The sequence below is a fragment of the Anser anser genome (genome assembly GCF_964211835.1).
Source record: "Anser anser genome assembly, chromosome: 34".
In the NCBI taxonomy this organism is placed as follows: Eukaryota; Metazoa; Chordata; class Aves; order Anseriformes; family Anatidae; genus Anser; species Anser anser.
Window position 1 is genome coordinate 358,785 of NC_139755.1, and position 12,026 is coordinate 370,810.

At 65.3% G+C, this 12,026-nt stretch overlaps 2 protein-coding genes across 5 annotated transcripts; one reads left to right on the forward strand and one right to left on the reverse strand.

Annotated features, from left to right (window-relative positions):
• The first annotated feature begins 1,481 nt into the window (after positions 1–1,481).
• On the forward strand, positions 1,482–6,329 carry LOC310888349 (dehydrogenase/reductase SDR family member 4-like). Of its 2 annotated transcripts, XM_083814985.1 has the most exons (8): positions 1,482–1,635; positions 3,204–3,381; positions 4,174–4,275; positions 4,372–4,442; positions 4,542–4,593; positions 5,609–5,743; positions 5,970–6,025; positions 6,125–6,329. In XM_083814985.1, the coding sequence occupies exons 1-8, from the start codon at positions 1,586–1,588 to the stop codon at positions 6,237–6,239; spliced, it is 759 nt and encodes a 252-aa protein (XP_083671111.1). In that variant the 5' UTR covers positions 1,482–1,585; the 3' UTR covers positions 6,240–6,329. The 2 variants fall into 2 exon arrangements, with proteins under 2 accessions (XP_083671111.1, XP_083671112.1); XM_083814986.1 differs by lacking the exon at positions 5,609–5,743.
• Positions 6,330–6,971: 642 nt separating this feature from the next.
• On the reverse strand, positions 6,972–11,933 carry NGDN (neuroguidin). Of its 3 annotated transcripts, none has more exons than XM_083814983.1 (10): positions 11,849–11,933; positions 11,649–11,720; positions 10,443–10,580; positions 9,310–9,394; positions 9,133–9,182; positions 8,944–9,046; positions 7,810–7,969; positions 7,250–7,397; positions 7,115–7,169; positions 6,972–7,031 (listed from the first exon to the last, which is right to left on the reverse strand). In XM_083814983.1, exons 1-10 carry the CDS (start codon positions 11,897–11,899, stop codon positions 7,012–7,014), a joined length of 882 nt encoding a protein of 293 aa, XP_083671109.1. In that variant the 5' UTR covers positions 11,900–11,933; the 3' UTR covers positions 6,972–7,011. The 3 variants fall into 3 exon arrangements, with proteins under 3 accessions (XP_083671109.1, XP_083671108.1, XP_083671110.1); XM_083814982.1 differs by having other exon boundaries at positions 8,944–9,049; XM_083814984.1 differs by having other exon boundaries at positions 8,944–9,049; positions 10,443–10,550; positions 11,849–11,914.
• Between the last annotated feature and the right edge of the window lie 93 nt (positions 11,934–12,026).

The following is a 12,026-nucleotide window of genomic DNA, read 5'->3' on the forward strand; positions in this document are numbered from 1 at the left end:
TCAGGAACCGTTCCCCAAACCCCAAATATCCCATACTACCTCAAATTTCCCCCAAAAAAACCTCACATATCCCATAATGCCTCAGAACGTTCCCCCAAAGCCCCCCCAATATCCCCCAATTCCTCAAAATTTCCCCGCTAAAACCCCAAATATCCCATAATTTCCCAGAAACTCTCCCAAAATCCCACAGTACCTCAAGAACTCCCCCTAAAGCCCCTTAAATATCCCATAATGCATCAGGAACTCCCTCAATGTCCCCAGATACCTCAAAATTCCCCCCTAAAACCACTTAAATATCCCATAATCCCCCAGAAACCCCCAATAAACCCCTCAAAAATCCCTCAATCCCTCAGAACCCCCCAATAAACCATTCCAGTATCCCCAAATCCCCCAGAAACCCCCAATAACCCCCTCAAAAATCCCATAATCCCCCGGAAACCTCCAATAACCCCCCCCAATATGCCAAAATACCTCAAAATTTCCCCAATAACCCCCCTCAAAAATCCCACAATCCCCCAGAAACCCCAATAAACCCCTCAAAAATCCCCAAATGCCTCAAAATTTCCCCAATAACCCCCCTCAATATCCCATTATCATCCAGAAGCCCCCAATAAACCCCTCAAAAATCGCCAAATACCTCAAAATTTCCCCAATAAACCCCTCAAAAATCCCATAATCCCCCAGAAACCCCCAATAAACCACTCCAATATCCCACAATCCCCCAGAAACCCCAATAAACTCAAAAATCCCAAAATACCTCAACATTTACCCAATAAACCACTTAAATATCCCATAATCCCCCAGAAACCCCAATAAACCCTTCCAATATCCTAAAATACCTCAAAATTTCCCCAATAAAGCCCTCAAAAATCCCATAATCCCCCAGAAACCCCCAATAAACCCCTCAGAAATCCCAAAATACCTCAAAATTTCCCCAATAAATCCCTCAAAGATCCCCAAATTCCCCAGAAACCCCCAATAAACCCCTCAAAAATCCCAAAATACCTCAAAATTTCCCCAATAAACCCCTCAAAAATCCCAAAATTCCCCAGAAACCCCCAATAAACCCCTCAAAAATCCCAAAATACCTCAAAATTTCCCCAATAAACCCCTCAAAAATCCCATAATCCGCCAGAAACCCCCAATAAACCCCTCAAAAATCCCAAAATACCTCAAAATTTCCCCAATAAACCCCTCAAAAATCCCATAATCCACCAGAAACCCCCAATAAACCCCTCAAAAATCCCAAAATACCCCAAAATTTCCCCAATAACCCCCCCCAATATCCCATAATCCCCCAGGAACCCCCCCAATAAACCCCGGGGGGCGGAGCCTCCCCTTTAGCCCCGCCCCCTTTCCTTCCCCAGCGTGGGCGGGGCCTAGCAGGAGGCCACCGGAAGTGGGGGCTACCAGACCCGGAAGTGGCTACCAGACCCGGAAGTGGCTACCAGACCCGGAAGTGGCCGCCGGAAGTCCCGCAGAGGACGCGTCCCCCGAGAACTTTGCCCTCCATTTTTGCTGGCCCCGCCCCCTCGCGGTGACGTCACATCCGGCCCCGCCCCCCCCCCCCCCGCAGAGGGGCGCGATGGCGGCGCTGGCCGGGAAGGTGGCGCTGGTCACGGCCGCCACCGACGGGTGAGGGCCCGGAATCCCCCCCAGCACCCCTAATCCCCCCTAATCCCCCGTAATCCCCTCACCCCACAGCGCCCCATAACCCCCCATAATCCCCCATAATCCCCCCATAACCCCCCATAATCCCCCATAACCCCCCATAATCCCCCATAACCCCCCATAATCCCCCCATAACCCCCCATAATCCCTCATAATCCACCCATAACCCCCCATAATCCCCCATAACCCCCCATAACCCCCCATAATCCCCCATAATCCCCCCATAACCCCCAATAATCCCCCCATAACCCCCCATAATCCCCCATAATCCCCCATAAATCCCCACAGCGCCCCCTAATCCCCTCATACTCCCCGCGTAATCCCCCCTAACCCTCCGTAATCCCCCATAATCCCCTATAACCCCCTCACCCAATTGTGCCCTGTATCTCCCCCTGGCCCCACGGACCCAAACCCCATAAGCCCCTTGCCCCATAGCCCCCCCCATAATCCCCCACAGCGCCCCATAATCCCCCATGACAGCCCCATAGTGCCCCATAGCAGCCCCATAGCGACCCCATAATCCCCCCCATATCACCCCATAGCGACCCCAGGGCCCCATAGCGCCCCATAATCCCCCATAGTTCCCCATAGTCCCCCATAGAGACCGCACAGCACCCCATAGTGCCCCCATAACTCCCCATAGAGACCCCCATGGCCCCCCATATCACCCCATAGACCCCCATAGAGACCCCATAGAGCCCCCCAGTGCCCCATAGTGCCCCCATAGGGCCCCATAACCCCCTATAGCGCCCCATAGCCCCCCCATAGAACCCCATAGCCACCCCATAGCGCCCCATGGAGACCCCATAGCGCCCCCCAGTGCCCCATAGCCCCCCATAGAGACCCCATATAACCCCATAGCGCCCCATAGCCACCCCATATCACCCCATAGCCCCCATAGCCCCCCCATAGTGCCCCATAGAGACCCCATAGCGCCCCATAGCCCCCCACAGCCCCCCACAGAGACCCCATAGCCACCCCATAGCACCCCATAGCCCCCCATACAGATCCCATAGCCCCCCATATCACCCCATAGCCCCCCATAGAGACCCCATAGAGCCCCCCAGTGCCCCATAGTACCCCCATAGGCCCCCATAACCCCCTATAGCACCCCATAGCGCCCCATAGCCCCCCCACAGAACCCCATAGCCACCCCATAGCCCCCCATAGAGACCCCATAGCCCCCCAGAGAGACCCCATAGCCACCCCATAGCCCCCCAGAGACCCCATAGCCACCCCATAGCCCCCCATACAGATCCCATAGCCCCCCATATCACCCCATAGCCCCCCAGAGAACCCACAGCCACCCCATAGCCCCCCAGAGACCCCACAGCCACCCCATAGCCCCCTAGAGACCCCATAGCCACCCCATAGCCCCCCAGAGACCCCATAGCCACCCCATAGCCCCCCATATCACCCCATAGCCCTCCCATATCACCCCATAACCCCCCATAGCCCCCCCATAGCCCCCCGCAGCCCCCCATAGAGACCCCATAGCCCCCCCCAGCGCCCCGCTGTCCCCCCCCCCCCAGGATCGGGCTGGCGGTGGCGGAGGCGCTGGGGGCGGCGGGGGCGCGCGTGGTGCTGAGCTCGCGGCGCCAGCCCCGCGTGGAGGCGGCCGTGGGGCGGCTGCGGGGCCGCGGGCTCGAGGCCACCGGGGTCGTGTGCCACGTGGGGCGGCCCCAGGACCGGCAGCGCCTGGTGCAGGCGGTGAGCCGGGGGGCTACGGGGCGGGGGTTGTGGGGCCGGGGGGGATGGTTATGGGGCCGGTGGGGGGGGTTATGGGGTTGGGGGGGAGGTTATGGGGCCGGGGGGGAGGTTATGGGGTCAGGGGAGAGGTTATGGGGCCGGGGGGTGGTTATGGGGTGGGGGGGGAGGTTGTGGGGCTGGGGGGAGGTTCTGGGGTCGGGGGGAGGTTATGGGGCCGGGGGGGAGGTTGTGGGGTCGGGGGGATGGTTATGGGGTCGGGGGGTGGTTGTGGGGCAGGGGGGATGGTTGTGGGGCAGGGGGGGAGGTTATGGGGCCGGGGGGAGGTTATGGGGACAGGGGGTAGGTTGTGGGGCCGGGGGAGTGGTTGTGGGATTGGGGAGAGGTTGTGGGGTTGGGGGGTGGTTGTGGGGCTGGTGGGGAGGTTATGGGGCCGGGGGGAGGTTGTGGGGCAGGGGGGGTGGTTGTGGGGCTGGTGGGGAGGTTATGGGGCCGGGGGGAGGTTATGGGGCCGGGGGGGTGGTTGTGGGGCCGGGGGGAGGTTATGGGGCCAGGGGGGAGGTTATGGGGCCAGGGGGGAGGTTATGGGGTCGGGGGAGGTTGTGGGTCCAGGGGCAGGTTATGGGGCCAGAGGGGTGCTATGGGGTTGGGGGGTGGTCCCGTGGATCTGTGGGGCGCTGTGGGGCTTTTTGGGGATCCCTTGGATCTATGGGGCCCTACGGGGGTTCTACGGCCCTGTGGGTCGCCGGGGGGGCCCCACGGACTTATGGGGCGCCCCCCGGCCCTACGGGGCAGGCCCTGGACACGTACGGCGCCATCGACATCCTGGTGTCCAACGCCGCCGTCAACCCCGTCATGGGCAGCGCCCTGGAGGCCGAGGAGGAGGCCTGGGAGAAGGTGTGGCCCCGCCCCCTCCCTTTAAGCCCCGCCCCCTGCCCGACCACGCCCTCTCAAGCTCCGCCCCCTTTGTCTGACCACGCCCCCCCCCCAAAGATCTTCCAGGTGAACGTGACGGCGGCGGCCATGCTGGTGAAGCTGGTGGTGCCCCACATGGAGCGCCGGGGGTGAGCCGAGGGGGCGGGGCTTGTGGGGGGAAAGGGGGCGGGGCCTGGCGGTGACCACGCCCCCCCTCGGTGACGCCCCGCCCCCTTTTTGTCCCGCAGGGGCGGGGCCATCGTGCTGGTGTCCTCGCTGGCCGGGTACATGCCCTTCCCGGTGAGCCGGGGCGAGGGGGCGGGGCTTGGGGGGAGGGGGCGGGGCTTCGGGGAGTGGGCGGGGCTTGGGGGAGGGGGCGGGGCTTGGGTCGGAGGGGGCGGGGCTTGAGGGAGGGGCGGGGCTTCGGGAGAGGGGCGGGGCTTGGGGAGAGGGGGCGGGGCTTGGGGAGAGGGGGTGGGGCTTGGGGGAGGGGGTGGGGCTTCGGGGAGTGGGCGGGGCTTGGGGAGAGGGGGCGGGGCTTGGGGAGAGGGGGTGGGGCTTGGGGGGAGGGGGCGGGGCTTCGGGGAGTGGGCGGGGCTTGGGGGAGGGGGTGGGGCTTGGGGGGAAAGGGGCGGGGCTTGGGGGGAAAGGGGCGGGGCTTGGGGGAGGGGGCGGGGCTTGGGGGAGGGGGCGGGGCTTGAGGGAGGGGCGGGGCTTCGGGAGAGGGGCGGGGCTTGGGGGAGGGGGGTGGGGCTTGGGGGGAAAGGGGCGGGGCTTGGGGGAGGGGGCGGGGCTCGGAGTGGGGGAGGGGCTTGATGGGAGGGGGCGGGGCCTGTGGGGTTGTGGGAGGGGTTTGTCGAGGGGCGGGGCTTGGTGGGGAGGGGGCGGGGCTTGGGAGAGGGGGCGGGGCTGGGGGGGCGTGGCTTGGGGAGGGGGCGTGGCTTGGGGGGCGGGGGTTGGGGAGGGGGCGGGGCCTGTGGGAGAGGCTTGATGGAAAAGGGGTGGGGCTTGATGGGAGGGGGCGGGGCTTGATGGGAGGGGGCGGGGCTTGATGGGAGGGGGCGGGGCTTGGGAGTGGGGCTTGTGGGGTGGGGGAGGGGTGGTGGGAGGGGCTTGATGGGAGGGGGCGGGGCTTGGGAGATGGGGGCGGGGCTTGTGGGAGGGGCTGGGTAGTGGGAGGGGCTTGATGGAAAAGGGGCGGGGCGCGGGGGCGGGGTTGTGGGGTGGGGGCGGGGCCAGGTGGGGGCGTGGCTTGGTGTGGGGGCGTGGCCGGGCCCCGCCGGTGACGTCACGGCCTATTATGGGGTGCGGGCAGGCGCTGGGCCCCTACAGCGTGAGCAAGGCGGCGCTGCTGGGGCTGGTGAAGGCGCTGGCCCCGGAGCTGCGCCCCCGCCGCGTCCGCATCAACGCCGTCGCCCCCGGCCTCGTCCGCACCCGCTTCAGCGCCGCCGTGAGGGGGCGGGGCCTCGGGGAGGGGGCGGGGCCTCGGGGAGGGGGCGGGGCCTCGAGGGGTGTGGGCGGAGCATGAGTCACGTGAGGGTTGGGGGTGGGGCTAAGGAAGGGGGCGTGGCCTGGGGGTGGGGGCGTGGCCTAAAGGGCGTGGGGGCGTGGCTAAACGGGTGGGCGGGGCTTATCGGTGGGCGTGGCCATGACGTCGCGGCCTTTCCGCCTTGCAGCTGTGGGAGGACGAGGCCAGGCGGCAGCAGGTGATGGCCGCCATGGGCATCGACAGGTGGGCGGGGCTACGGGTCACGGGGGGCGGGGCCAAACCCCAAAGGGGGCGTGGTTAACGCGAGCCACGCCCACTTTACCCCTCCCCCCCCCCGCCCAGGCTGGGGACGCCATCGGACGTGGCCTCGGTGGTGACGTTCCTCTGCTCGCCCGCCGCCGACTACGTGGTTGGGGAGACCGTGGTGGTGGCCGGGGGCGCCCCCTCCCGCCTTTAGGGGAGATTTGGGGACGTCTTGGGCGGTTTTGGGGCCATTCCGGGCGGATTTGGGGGCGTTTCGGGGCCAATAAACCCCCCTCTGACTGGCGCCATGGAGCCGAGACAAGATGGCGGCCGTGGGGGCCGCCATTTTGTGGGGGGGAGGAAGGTCTCGGGGCAAGATGGCGGCACCCGCAGGGGGCGGCCATCTTGGGGCCTGCCCCTTGGTGTCAACGGGGGTGGGCGGCCATCTCACGCCGCCATCTTGTGCCCCGTGGGGGCGGCCATGTCGGGGGCAGGCGGCCATCTTGGGGCGGTCACCATAGCAACGGTGAGGGGTGGGCGGCCATATTAAATGCTGGCAGCCATCTTGAGACTGTTACCACGGTAACCCCAGGGGCCTGGCAGCCCTCTTGGTGGTGTTGCTATAGCAACAGTGAGGGCCAGGCAGCCATGTTGGAAGCTGGCAGCCCTCGTGGCGCCATCACCATGGCAACACTGAAAGCCTGGCAGCCATCTTAGAGCCTGGCAGCCATCTTGAGACCATCACCATGGCAACCCTGAGGCTCAGGCAGCCATCCTGGCGCCATTGCCATGGCAACATTGAGGGCTGGGAAGCCATCTTGGAGCCTGGCAGCCATCTTAGAGCCTGGCAGCCAACCCCTTGGTGCCATCCCCGTGGCAACGCTGAGGCTCAGGCGGCCATCTTGGAGCCTGGCATCCCCAGTTCCCCCAATTACCACTAACGAGCCTCCTCCCAACGAGCCCCTTTATTCCCGAGGGGGGCGGGCTCAGCGTCGCCGCCGGAAACCTGCAGGGAGGAGGACAGACGAGATGAGGAAGCGGCGGCGCGAGCGGCACCCGCAAGGGCTGCTGGGACGTTGGAGGACTCACCGCGCCGCCTGCCCGCCCTCCTCTTGGCCGCCACCTTCCTCCTCTTGGGCGCCACCTGGAAGAGGGGGGGGAGGTGAGAAAGGGGCACCCATGGGTGCTGGGGGGTGCGGGGGAGGGGGTCGGGGGGGCTCCCACCTGCTCGGGGGCTCCCAGGAGGGCGGCGGCGGCCCCGAAGTGGGTGACGGAGGCCAGGGGGGGCGCCCCCAGGGCCCGGCGGCGCCGCTGCGCCCGCTGCCGCCGCGTCTCGCCCAGGCGCACCAGCAGCGACTCCTCCAGCCGCGTCCTAAAATGGCCGCCGGGGGGCGGGGCTTAGAGCGGGGGGGCGGGGCCTGCGGGAGGGGGGCGGGGCCTGCGAGGGGGCGGGGCTTCGGTGGGGGGCGGGGCTTCGGTGGGGGTGGGGCGGGGCCCCTGCTGGGACACGGGGTGGCTTGGAGGAAAGGGGGCGTGGCTTAAAGGGGGCGTGGCCAGGTGGGCGTGGCTTAATGGGAGGGGCGTGGCTTTAAGTGGGCGTGGCCTAAGGGAAGGGGGCGTGGCCTAGGGGCACGCCCAGCCTCAACTTACCTCCCTCCCCCCCCCCCGGCAGGGAAATGGGTCCGGCGGTGCCAAATATGGAGCTGGGGGCGGGGCTACGGGGTAAGGGGCGGGGCCACGGGGCTGGGGGCGGGGCCACGGGGCTGGGGGCGGGGCCTACTCACCGCTGCTCCTCCTCCCGCGAGGGGCGGTCCCCGTAGGCCCCGCCCACCTCCTCGGGGGCGTCGCCCAGCTCGTCCCGCAGCTCCCGCACCAGGGCGCTGCCCAGGGCCCGGCGCCGCGCCGCCGCCGCCGCCCGCTGCTCCCGCTCCGGGCCCGCCTCGTCTGGGATTAGAGCGGGATGACGGGAGGTTAGGGGGGGGATTACGGGGGGGGTTAGGGGAAAAATGGGGGAATTATATAGCGGGATTATGGGGGATTAAAGAGGGATTAGGCGGAATTATGGGGGATTAAAGAGGGATTAGGCGGGATTATGGGAGGATTAGGAGGGAAAGTGAGGGAAACGGGAATTACAGAGAGATTAGGGAGATTTAGGGGGAAAATGAACGGATTATCGAGGGATTATAGGGAATTTGGAAAATATTAAGGAGATTAAGACAGGATTAAGAGGGATTAAGGAGATCAGGGGACATCATGTTGGATTACGGGAGGATTACGGTTGATTGTAAGGGATTGGGGGAGAAATGGCGGGATTATGTAGGATATGGGGGGGAAATGGAGGGATTGGGAGGGTTTATAAGGGATTAGGGGGATTATGGAGGCATTAGGGGGAAAATGAGGGAATTGTAGAGGAATTATGGGGGATTAGGGGGTGTTAGGAGGATTTAGGGGGGATTGTGGGGAATTAGGGGGTATTTAGCAGGAAAATGAGAGCATTATATGGGATTATGGAGGATTATAGAGCATTAGGGAGAGTTAAGGCATAAAATGGGGGGATTATGGAGAGATTTGGGGGTATTTAACGGGAAAACGGAATTACAGAAGGATTATAGGGGGTTTTGGAAGAATTACGGAGGCATTGGGGGGGATTTAGGGAAAATATGCAGGGAATATGAGGGATTTAGGAGGGATTAGGGAGAAATTATGGGGATTTATGGGGGGGTTATGGGGGAAATAGTGGGATTACAGAGGATTATGGGGGGAAATGGTGGCGTTTTGAGGGGATTTTGGTGCATTTAAGGGGAAAATAGGGAGATTAAAGAGAAATTGTGAGAAATTAAGGGGGATTGGGGGGGGAAATGAAGGATTACTGAGGGATTATGGGGGATTAAGGAGGGATTATGGGGGATTAGCCTTACCGTACTGCACGGGCACGAGGCGCGGGGGCACGTAGCGCCGCCCCCCGCCCAGCCCCGGGGCCTTCGTCGCGTGCGGCCCCTCCTCCTCCTCCTCCTCCTCTTCCTCCTGCGGGAACCCCAAAAACCGCCAAAATCCCCCCAAGAATTGACCAAATCCCCCCGAAATCCCCCCAAAACGCCCCCGCTCACCCCCGCCATGTTGCCGGGCTCGGGGCGGAAGCGCAGCGGGTCGCTGTCTCCTGGGGACGACGGACAGCTGTCAATCAATCAAGCGCCGCCGGGATTGTTCGGGGGCGAGTTTAGGGGTCAGGTGGGGGGGGGGGGGGGGAGGATTTTTGGGGTGAATTCAGGGGATTTTGGGCCCACCCGGCGCCCCGGCGGCGGCCGCCCGCAGGAGCTTGTCCAGGTGGTAGCGGAGGCGCAGCTCCATGGGGCGCGACTTCTCCAGCACCTGCGGGGCACGAAAACGCCCGGATTTACCCCAAAACGCAGACCGAGGCCACGCCCCCTCCGCCCGAAGCCACGCCCCCTTTGCCCGAAGCCACGCCCCCTCCGCAGGCCACGCCCCTCCCGCTAGGCCACGCCCCCTCCTCCCCTCAAGGAGCAGCGGGGCCATGGGGTCCTTCCTTATATGGCAACGAGGCCACGCCCCTTGGGTGAAGCCACGCCCACCCCAGGCCACGCCCCCTCACCCAGACCACGCCCCCACCCTCAAGCCACGCCCCTTTTAACCCTTTAAGAGCCGGATAATCCCCCACCCCCCGCCCCCCACCCGGGGTATATCGGCCAATCCCAACCTCCCCCTTCAGGCCACGCCCCCCCACAAGCCACGCCCCCCTCGCCAGGCCACGCCCCCACCCTCAAGCCACGCCCCTTTTAACCCTTTAAGAGCCGGATAATCCCCACCCCCCGCCCCCCACCCCGGGGTATATCGGCCAATCCCAACCTCCCCCCTTCAGGCCACGCCCCCCACAAGCCACGCCCCCCTCGCCAGGCCACGCCCCCTCACCAGGCCACGCCCCCACCCTCAAGCACGCCCCTTTTAACCCTTTAAGAACCGGATAACCCCTCACCCCCCGCCCCCCACCCGGGGTATATCAGCCAATCCCAACCTCCCCCTTCAAGCCACGCCCCACAAGCACGCCCCCCTCACCAGGCACGCCCCTCACCCAGACCACGCCCCCTCCCTCAAGCCACGCCCCTTTTAACCCTTTAAGAGCCGGATAATCCCCCACCCCCCGCCCCCACCCGCGGTATATCGGCCAATCCCAACCTCCCCCTTCAGGCCACGCCCCCACAAGCCCCGCCCCCCACCAGGCCACGCCCCTCACCCAGACCACGCCCCCTCCATTAAGCCACGCCCCTTTTAACCCTTTAAGAACCGGATAACCCCTCACCCCCCGCCCCCACCCACGCCGTATCGGCCAATCCCAGCCTCCCCCTTCAGGCCCCGCCCCCCCCACAAGCCCCGCCCCCTCCCGCAGGCCCCGCCCCCTCACCAGGCGGGTCTCCAGCAGGCGGGGCAGGGCCGGCAGCGCCCCCAGGGCCCCCCCCCGGCACTTGGCGGCCAGCAGCAGCCCCAGGTCGCTCAGGTACTGCAGCAGCGCCTGCGCCCGCACCCCCAGCAGGGACAGCCCCTGGGGGGGTCAGGCACCCCGGAACGCCCCAAGCGCCCCAAATCCCCCCCAAAGCGCCCCAAATCCCCCCAAAACCACTCCAAAATATCCCCAAACAGCCCCAGTCCCCCCCCCCGGACCCCCAATTCCCCCCCCAGGACCCCCAGCTACCCCCCAGGCCCCCCATAACCCCCCCAATTCCCCAATAACCCCCCCAGGACCCCAATTCCCTCCCAGACCCCTTTATTTCCCCCACAGCCCCCCAGTATCCCCCTCCAGAACCCCCAATTCCCTCTTTAACCCCCCCCCAGGACCCCCATAACCTCCCACAGACCCCCAAATCCCCCCCATATCCCCCCCAGAACCCCCATAACCCCTCAATATCCCCCAGGACCCCCATAACCCCCTCACATCCCCCCCAGGACCCCCAAAACCACCCCAAATCCCCCCCATACACCCCAAATACCCCCCCAGGACCCCCATAACTCCCCCAGTGCCCCCCTCAGGACCCCCACAGCCCCCTAAATCCCCCAGGACCCCCAAACCCCCCCAATCTCCCCCATAACCCCCAAAACCCCCCAATTCCCCCCAGACCCCTTTATTTCCCCCAGGCCCCTTAATCCCCCTCAGGACCCCCATTCCCCCCCATAACCCCCCAGTATCCCCTCCAGGACCCCAAATTCTCCCCCCAGGACCCCCAAAGCGCCCCCAATCTCCCCAAAAAAACCCCCAATTCCCCCCAGGACCCCCAATTCCCCCCCCAAAAGCCTCCTATTTCCCCCGTAACCCCCCCCAAATCGCTCCCGGACCCACTTAATCCCCCCCCAGGACCCCCATAACCCCCTTATATCCCCCCAGAACCCCCACATCCCCCCCAAATCCCCCTCAAGACCCCCAAAACCCCCCAAATTCCCCCAATTCCCCCCCAAAAGCCTCCTATTTCCCCATAACCCCCCGAAATCGCTCCCGGACCCCCTTAATCCCCCCCAGGACCCCCATAACCCCCTTATATTCCCCCCAGGACCCCCAAATCCCCCCCAAATCCCCCTCAAGACCCCCAAATCCCCCCCAAATCCCCCCCCCCGGTACCTTCTCCGTGCGCAGCCCCCGCCCCGCACCCCTCCTCAGCAGCCCCCGGCCGTGCTCCGTCACCGCCGCCACCTGCGGGGGGAGGGGGGGGGATAAAAACACCCATTTTGGGGCCGTTTCGGGCCTTTTTGGGGTCCCGGGAAGGGTCCCGCGGGATTTTGGGGCATTTCGGGGGATTTGGGGCGGTTTCGGGGCCCCACCTGCTCCCTCAGCGCCCCCGGCAGCGCCACGGCCTCCGCCACCTCCGCCATCTTGCGGCCGCCGCTGAGGGAAGGGCGGCGGCCAATCGGAGCGCGCGGCCGCCGCGGCTGGGCCAATCGGAGCGCGCGGCCGCCGCGGCTCGGCCAATGGGAGGGCGAGGCGGGCGGAGAGGGTCCC

What these genes read in the sequence shown, in the direction of transcription:
- NGDN (XM_083814982.1), bottom strand. Translation starts at nt 11,899, where the DNA reads ATGGCGGAGGTGGCGGAGGCCGTGGCGCTGCCGGGGGCGCTGAGGGAG. An exon ending in CGGGGGCGCTGAGGGAGCAG is followed by an intron (nt 11,721 to 11,848) that starts GTGGGGCCCCGA and finishes CTCCCCCCGCAG; the next exon opens with GTGGCGGCGGTGACGGAGCA. An exon ending in GCCTGCTGGAGACCCGCCTG is followed by an intron (nt 9,395 to 10,442) that starts GTGAGGGGGCGG and finishes CGTGCCCCGCAG; the next exon opens with GTGCTGGAGAAGTCGCGCCC.
- LOC310888349 (XM_083814985.1), top strand. Translation starts at nt 1,586, where the DNA reads ATGGCGGCGCTGGCCGGGAAGGTGGCGCTGGTCACGGCCGCCACCGAC. An exon ending in GGCAGCGCCTGGTGCAGGCG is followed by an intron (nt 3,382 to 4,173) that starts GTGAGCCGGGGG and finishes CCTACGGGGCAG; the next exon opens with GCCCTGGACACGTACGGCGC. An exon ending in GCACCCGCTTCAGCGCCGCC is followed by an intron (nt 5,744 to 5,969) that starts GTGAGGGGGCGG and finishes TCCGCCTTGCAG; the next exon opens with CTGTGGGAGGACGAGGCCAG.